At 37.5% G+C, this 8,817-nt stretch overlaps 1 protein-coding gene across 2 annotated transcripts in view; it reads right to left on the reverse strand.

Moving 5' to 3' along the window:
- Nucleotides 1-390: 390 nt before the first annotated feature.
- The window catches only part of LOC106523594 (serine/threonine-protein kinase PAK 2), a 26,833-nt gene continuing 18,406 nt past the window's right edge, over nt 391-8,817 (reverse strand). For both annotated transcript variants that reach the window (XM_014017078.1, XM_014017079.1), the window contains exons 10-15: nt 7,890-8,002; nt 7,698-7,815; nt 7,439-7,538; nt 4,147-4,343; nt 3,737-3,874; nt 391-1,862 (exon numbers count right to left, since the gene is read on the reverse strand). In XM_014017078.1, coding sequence (XP_013872532.1) covers nt 1,776-1,862; nt 3,737-3,874; nt 4,147-4,343; nt 7,439-7,538; nt 7,698-7,815; nt 7,890-8,002 — 753 coding nt within the window. In that variant the 3' untranslated portion in view covers nt 391-1,775. The remainder of the gene's footprint in view (nt 1,863-3,736; nt 3,875-4,146; nt 4,344-7,438; nt 7,539-7,697; nt 7,816-7,889; nt 8,003-8,817) is intronic.

Here is an 8,817-nt window from a genome sequence, read left to right on the forward strand (position 1 = left end):
TGTCATTAGCACCTCTAGTAGTATATTTACTGAGAAAAATGGTGACGTGTTCAATACTTATTTTACCCGCTGTAAGTGTGGTTAACAATTCAGAAGTTGAAAGCTTGTTATTGTTGGTCCCAAAACTTTTATAGGAAATTAATTGTTCACAATCAAGTGTACTCTAGTGATCCTGTATGATTTGTAAAATAAACGATCGCAAATTTTTTGGTTCAAATCAACATTCACTGACAGGGTTACTTCTTGTGTCCATTCGTTTTTGCACTAGAGGAATGTTTACCCAAAATAAAAGATCCTTGCTAATTAAATTACTCTTATTACCTTGTTATAAGAAGTGTAAGACTGAACCCTTACATTTTTGTCTAGGATTTGCAGAGAAACACAAATCTCTTGTGGAGATTCTGTAAAGATTTTATTCACGGACAAAAAGTTGTTGATTTCATGATTAACATCACTTTCATTTTACACTTCCATCAGACATAGTTTATGTGAGTGGGTTGTGTGTGTGTTCATTGAAAGCAACATAATTGGTTTGTCAATCTGTACCATATTAAAAACATTTGAGCACATCAAGCATCCGAGTCATTTTTTTAATCTTTTGAACAGATTTTTATAAATTTATCATGCACTCCAAAGTAAATCTTGTTCACAGATAATAATAATAAAAAAATAAAATTAACTGAGTATGTTTCTGAGTATTTTCAAATTATCAATAGGTTTGGAGTTTGGGATTTAAGAAAAAAAATTGTGTTGCCATTCACAAAAATAAAACACTGGTACAGTATATACTATATTATGAACTCTTAAAATACAGGTCATTACACAATATACAAAATAGATTTTTTTAAAAATTTAGGAAAAAAAAAACAAAACGTCCTCCAGTTTACCATTAAAACAATTTCCTAAGAAGTTTTTATATTGTACAAACAACAATAAGGAGTTACGGAAGGCACAGCTAAACAGTTCATACAGAAATGTAAAAGCAAGTAGAAGAAATCATTTTTTATGGTTTGTGTTTTGTTTATAAAGTTTTAAAAAGTGTTCAGATAAGTTTGCATAGATTGTCGTTTCGCAAAATTTCAACATGCGTGAAAAATCTGGAGCCAAAAACACATTAAAACCGGAACTCCAATTATCCAAGAAATACTTTTTTTCATTCAAAAAATGCATACTTTTCACTGAAATCATAGTATTTACTGGAATGATTTGATTTCACAGAGGTTAAGTCAAACACAGACTCTGATTTGTTTTTTTCTTTTTTGTTCCCCCACAGCACAAAGATCACWCTGTCCCATCCTAGTTAAAGTTTTTAGTTTCACGCCACCTTCAAACCAGCTGCAGAGGTTACACAGCACAGCTCTAAAATGAAACTAATAACTATGTAAAATAAAAAAAAAGAGATTTCTTTCCATTCTCAGTAAATCTCTTGCGTTTCGGCTCTTGCAGAGTTAAATAGACTTTAGCAGATCTCTGGCTATAAATATGGCTTCTGATGTGCAAAATGTTTAGAATAAGGTTGGTGCAGCATCCCTGGTCCGCCCCAACGAGCTGCACCAGCTACAAGCAGGACAAACTGTGGCAGTGCTGGATTAAGGCACAAAGAAGAGACGAGAAGATCGGTATAGAGACGAGAGGAGAAAAGGTGGAGCAGCTTTTTATGACAATTAGATAAAACGTGAACACTTGTGGATCTTTGATCGTCATACAGTAGATAAACCAGTAGGGGGSGCTCTGCTGTGCCTGGTTTTGTCTGAAAAGTCTTTGAACCCACAGGTTTAGCGGTTGCTCCTCATGGCCTCCTTGGCTGCCAGGATGAGCGGAGTGAGGCTGGACAGAGGCTTGGCCAGCTTCAGGAACGGATCCTGGCAAGAAAAGACAAACAGAAAAAGAACGTTAGCTTCAGATATAAAATCCAGTCTTTAGAATCAACATCAGAACAGAACAGAACATCAGTCTCAGCTTGTCTGTAGTCTAAGCCAACAGACCTCATCTCAAAGTGGACATATGATGCAGGATGATGATGAAGTATGTTTTCGGCAGTGGTGGGAACTAGTCCCCTAAAGTGCTAATCGGAGACCTAAATTTCTTGTTTGCTCTTTAATGCTTTTGCTAAAATTTTTTTGAATTGTGTGTGGATTTGTGCCTTCTAAATTAGAAAATTCAGTAGCTCTAAACAAATTATTTCATCAAGTATTGATGGTCGTTTTCTTTAACAGCAGAGGGAGAAAGCTGTCTCAGGTCAAAACAATGCAGACCCACTGAGATGTCTGTCTGTTCCCAAAGGTTATATACTCTGACTGTCCTTCTGGGTCACGGTTTTCATTTGAGAGAAACTTCCCACAATTCTTTGCATTTACGGGGCAGGAAGCAATTGGAGCTACATCACYGGGCGACACTCCCAGCCCTTCTCCACCGACGTGCCTGTTGTGGTTCTGCTCGGTTCAGCCGTCAAAATGTGTCTCCAGGTTCCAACTAGGCATGGGACGGCATGAAATTATGACGGGATGATAACCGTGGGCAAAATTATCACAGTTTCGCAGTATGACAGTATTATGATTACAGCTCTAAAAATTTAGTTTTGAAATTTGTATTTAAAAACACAAAAGAGAATAACTTTTAAATTTCTCCTATATTATTAAGGTTAAAAAGCTTTTTTTCCAGCCAAGTAGCCCACCTAAAAATAATTGGTATTCCACCTACATACCAGCGAAAAGCAAGTTAAGAGAAGCAGAGACGTCAAAAARTCCATCATTTTAATTTTGGGCAAACAGGCCGGCTTGAATACTCTAAGACACTAATAGATTTTGAGTGCCATTATCTGACTGTAGGCACAAACAATTTAATTAGGCCACCAGGACCATGGATTGTCTAAATGCCACCATGTTACAGAAACAAAAATATAGTGGCTGGTAAAAAGTTTGACTGGCCGGTACAAAACTTTTCCTACCAGCCACTGTGGCTGGTAGGGGTGTAAGAAAATATTGATACACTGAAATATCGCGATATTTCATTTCCCGATACTATATCGATATTCTAAAGCCCTGTATCGATTTTTTATTAAGGTTTAAAATGTCAACTTTCCTACCAGCCATTCATTTTTATGTTGTAGTTCAGCCTCTGACCACTAGTTGGCAGCAGTKAGCCAGYCATTTGGCTCCTCTACCTCTTGAGCGCCAGAGAGTAAGTGTAGCATTAGCATTGTGAGTAAACATTAGCTTCGTGCTCCGATAGCTGAATCTGAGCAGAAAAGACCGACACCCTCCCTTCTAAGCTGAGGTAAGGTTACAAACAGTTACTTATTTATCAGAATGTCTGTATTTTAAGACAAATTAAGTGTTTTGTGTGCTCTTTTTTCCAACTGTAGTCAGCTTTCACGTTACGCATATAGCGCATGCGTCTATCACCTCGAGCTCAGAACCAGTTTCATTCAAATCTGTGCAGTGGTTTCTGAGATATTTTGCTAACACTACAGACAAACATACACAGGCAGGCAAACAGAGGAGTCCTGTAAACAACTTTCACTCTCTCCGTTAGTGCAAACACACTGATGCAGGAGTCTAAGCAATGAAATACAAAATACTAATGCCTTTTCAGACTCATGTATTTTTAAAAAAATCACTTTTTAGACTGTGTTAATAAAAAAACAAACAAAAAAAATTAGAAAAAACATTGGGTTATTTTAAAACGAAAGTGGTTTCAGTCGCCTCCTGTATGAACAGCAGAGAGCTTGTTGTACCTGCAGTAGTTCTCTGCCTGAGCCTCGTTTCTCCACGTCCATCTCCAGACAGCGAGACAAGAAGGACCTGAAGACCGGAGACAACTTCTCTGGATTCTGCAGCTCAGGTGTCCCATTGGTGGCGATTAAATACAATGCCTGAAACAAGCGGAACGACACAGTTAGACACTCYGGGATCAGATCTGGATTCCACAGGAACATCTTTCCATCACACTGTAAACTTTATAACAAATATAAACCAGGCTTTAGTGATATCACTGTTGAAATGTGACAAAATGATGAGTTTATGTAACAAATGTCTTCACTCAGCTTGGTGAAGCTTGGTTCTAAAGCTAGTTGAATTTAAGCTAAATGAAAAAATCCTAACCCTGGGCTCAGTCAAACAGTTCTTCATCCCAGGAAACACTCACCCTGAGTGGGTTCTCGTTCAGATACGGGGGCTCTCCCTCCACCATTTCAATGGCCATGATCCCCAGAGACCAGATGTCCACTTTGGGTCCATAAGCTTTTCGGGTCACCACCTCTGGTGCCATCCAGTATGGAGTCCCCACCATGGTGCTGCGCTTGCTCTGCTCGGGAGTGATCTGGGCACAGAAGCCGAAATCGGCTGAAAAAAAAAAAACAAGGGAAAAAGAGGGTTGATTTTATTTCATCTGACATGTTAAAAAATATACAAATTAACTAGAAAACGATTAAAGCTCTAAAATAATTTTGTAATGTGCCAATGCAGCTCCTGCCCCAAAAAACACAAAAAACTTGTGGCAACTTTCTGACAACTTGGGCTCAAACTCGCAGCCTCAGGAGCACGAACCACTGAGCTACAGCGCACCCCTGATGTTTGAACTCAGATGTGTAGGGAGAGCCAAGATCAAAAGAACCATATGTACATATTTGTCACTCACTGACTGCCAGCTTAATAAAGGCAGACAGAAACAGACTGAAAAGTAAGTCTCAAACCAACTGCACCTGTGTGAAAACTAGAAGTCAGATCCATAGACTTGAATATAGATCACAAAACAAGACACCAACACGTCTGCTTGAGAGAGTTTTCTGATATGCCTCACAAAAACACTGTTTATCTCTATCCTTTTTTTTTTTTTTTGTGGCAGTATTTTACTAGCTTTGTCTTTGTTGTATTAAAGTAACGTTGGTATCTAAACCTAACACTATTGTTTTGATTGATTGATTAGTTTATTCAACAGACTCACGGTCCGTGTTGACATAAAATAGAGACAAAACAAACATGATACAAAACAACAACAAAAAAGGAAAAACTTATAAAAGACTTGCAAACTAGTATTTCCATAAAGATGACTGGTAGCTTAATGCACTCCCAGAAGTATGTGACAACATTAAAATAAGACTATTCTTGGATTTACACAAACAACACATAAATTTGTATATTAAATTTCTCATAAGTGCTTGAAATGTCTTGACATGTGCGTTACAAAACATCTCACTTGCACTACTGAATCTGGGTTTTTTAAGCAGAACTCTCAAGGAGTCATTATAAGCAACTTTGAGCTTCTGCATACTTGCTTTTTTAAATTTACACCACAAGGGGGCAGTATACAGAGATGTACAGCAAGGTTTGAATGAACATATCTTTACATCATCTGAGCACATATAAAATTTCCTCATCAAAATACTGGCCTGGGCATATAATATGCTACACTGCCGATCAATGTCATCATCATCATCACAGAGCAGCGTGACCCAGATATTTGGTTTTAGTACAAACTTTTAACTTTTGCCCCGACAGAAAAAAAATCAGGAAAACAAAGTTCTCCGTCTGCTTTAGTCCTGCATATTAGCACAACATTTTTCTTGGCATTATACTACACATCATATGTTAAACCATTATCAGAGCAGACATTCAATATTGTCATCACAGTTGTRTGTTTTTGTGTAGATTTTAAGTAGTAAGTAAAGTTTTATTTATTAAGCACCTTTCACAGAAAGATAAAATGAAACAGAATTAAACATAATGAAACATCCAATCAAGATTAAATTCTAAAATTGTAACTCAGACACAGTCGAGGCAGAGCATGACAAGAGATGAGTGTTATGTACGCAAGACTGTACAAATCATTAGGGGTGTCCCGATACCGATACCAGTATCGGTATCGGGTCCGATACCAGCATCAAGTACTCATACTCGTACTCGTAAAAGCCGGCCGATACTCTTAACCGATACTGCTTTTGTCCCATTTTTTGTTCCTCCTGTGCTGCGCTGCAGCACAAAGGGTAAACAACAATCCATACCAGGCGGTGGCGCTAATGCACTGACAAGTTATTTCCGACCGCACCCCCGAATAACAGAAGAAGAACGATTATGGTAGAAGAAGAAGTAACGTTGGCAGTTTGGAGATATTTTAAGATCGGCACGGAGGACACCCAACAAGCAGACTGTCTGCTGTGCTCTGCTAAACTGTCGAGGGGAGGAGCGAAAGTTGGATGTTTTAACAGCAGCAATTTGATTCAACATTTGAGGACAAGACATGACAAGGAATTCAAAGTTTGCTGCTGCTAGCAGTAGCCTTCATAAACAGCACTATGCAGCAGTTGTTGCAGTAACTTCAATGATGTTTTTTCTTTCTTGTAGAACAAAAAAAGACATAAGCAGAATATGGAAGGAAGTTTGTTGTAAAAGCATTTTATTTTTCACTGTGGTTCTTCTGAGATTTTGTTTTAGTTGTTCCATTTAAGTTTGAACTGAAATTTACTGCACTTTATTACTATTAGTCATTTTTTTAAGTTTAAGACTGAAGCAGAGTAAACTTCTATAGATGTGCTGCTAAAATTTACATTATAGTTTACATTTTAATTTAAATTTGGTAGTTGCATTGAGGAAAATGTATAAAAAATAACTTATTTTGTTTTTTAATGTATGCAACAGCATTTGTTTTGCAGTATTTGTATTGTTAATACATTCAGAGGGAGTGTGGCCTTATAAAAAAGAGCCCTGTTTGAAATAAAATAAATGGTTTCAAAATTTATGGTGTGATAAATATATACTAACTTATCTACTTGTCAGAGTTTGCACTACCTTTTTATTGTCAAACATAATATTTACCCATCAATTTTTGCATGATAATTGCATTTCATTTTCATTCTGTTTAATATTCAACAAGTTGAACAGATAATCCACCCTAACCCCGCTACTTGGTATCGTATCGGTATCGGCGAGTACCTAAACTGAAGTACTCGTACTTGTACTCAGTCTTGAAAAAACTGGTATCGGGACACCCCTACAAATCATAATAAGAAACTGTTGAATAAAAAAATGGGTGGTGAAAATTATGCTAAAAATACARTAATACAAAAACTGAGAGAAGGGGGGAGAGAAAAATATTAATTTAAATGTTTTATTTAAATGTTTTATTTCAAAGATGCACAAGGAGAGACAAAAATGATATATATATTTTACAAAATAGTAATGGAGCAAGGCTGTGGGAAATGGGGGTGCCGAGTGTGCTGCAGCACCACCTTATGGCATGTATGTTTACAAATTCTATTTCTGTAATATTGAAATAGACTTTTTGTTTGGCTTTATGCTCCTTTTTCACTTTAAACATTCCCACAACTGTAAATAATGGTTACTCAATGCTCTTATTTTTTTAAAAYGAACGATTGTTGTTTTCAGTTTTAGAAGCCCTGTTCGAGAAGTGAAAATGTGTGTTAGTGTGCATTTCTCCTCACTGAGTTTGACTGATCCGTCCATCCCCAGGAGGACATTGTCACTCTTGATGTCTCTGTGGATGACCTGGTTGGCATGAAGGAACTCCAAAGCTTGAAGGACCTGAACACACAAGAATAATACCGACGTATACAGGATGAAAGAAAATGGCCTCAGCAGGTGTTTTCTCATATACGAGTCGACATCATTTCATCGAATTAAAATTAGTAAATCTAGCCTTTTGTTAGGAATGATTTAACAAAAGTTTCACGTCTGAGTTACCTCTCTGCAGACTGCAGCGATCTGAGCCTCGTCCATGCACGTCTCTGTCACAACATCGGTCAGAGATCCACCCGCCAGGTACTCCATTACCACAAAAAGCTCGTCTCCAACCAGGAAGCTGAACACACACAGACTCCGTGATGTGAATCGATCCCTGCACGTTGGACTCTGTGTCTCATGTCTTAGCCTTACCTGTCCACGAAGTTTACAATGTTTGGGTTCTTCAGCTCCTTCATCACTTGGATCTCATTGATAATCAGCTCTTTCTTTGGCTGCTTCTGTAGATTGATCTGTTTGATGGCCACCTGTAAACAAACAARACATGTAAATATGTTTCTGCAGACAAACATTAATCTATCGGGGTATCCGGATCTGTATCCTAAAATGTGAATATTAGAAATAGATTTGGTTGGAACTAGTCCTGTACTATGGAGCACACTAATGGGAAACATAACAATAATAGGATGTCGCTCATTAAAATGTAGTGTGCTCATCTGTGAAGTTATAAATAACTGTGGTCTTCATACTAAGCTGTTCACTATAAACCTCTTCATGACTAATGTGGGGGGATCACTGTTACCTTTTACAGTTTTCTGTTTGAATAACGTTTTAGTTCATTTTTGCCAGAGGACCTCGTGTCACAAGCTGCCGACATGGTGACAGAATGAGGCTGAGCTTCAAAGGTAATCAGTGGTAGGTGTGTCTTTATGACAACGTTCTGAAAGTTTCATAAAAACAAAATAAACCTGAAACTCAGTTCGTGAGAAACACTGCCAAAGAGCTACAGGGATCCACACAGTTCATCCAGATAAACTAAACCAGGGGTTCTTAAACGTTTTGACCTCAGGGCCCAATTTGTTGAACATAAAGTGTCACGAGGCCCAGTCGGACTTTACCAATGTATGGATCAAAATGATATTTATTGTAATCTAAATCTTGGTTTAATTTTTATTGTATTTACATCATAACTAAAGTAAATACACTTACAGTTTAAAAGTAAAACTCCTGTCAAATAATCACAAGACATGATTATGACAAACATTTTTATATTGTAACCTGCCCATAACAATTATTTGAACAAATACAAAAGGTCAGTCAACAGACCACTCAGGTTTATCAG

The sequence above is a fragment of the Austrofundulus limnaeus genome, unplaced genomic scaffold, assembly GCF_001266775.1.
Source record: "Austrofundulus limnaeus strain Quisiro unplaced genomic scaffold, Austrofundulus_limnaeus-1.0 Scaffold160, whole genome shotgun sequence".
NCBI lineage: Eukaryota > Metazoa > Chordata > Actinopteri > Cyprinodontiformes > Rivulidae > Austrofundulus > Austrofundulus limnaeus.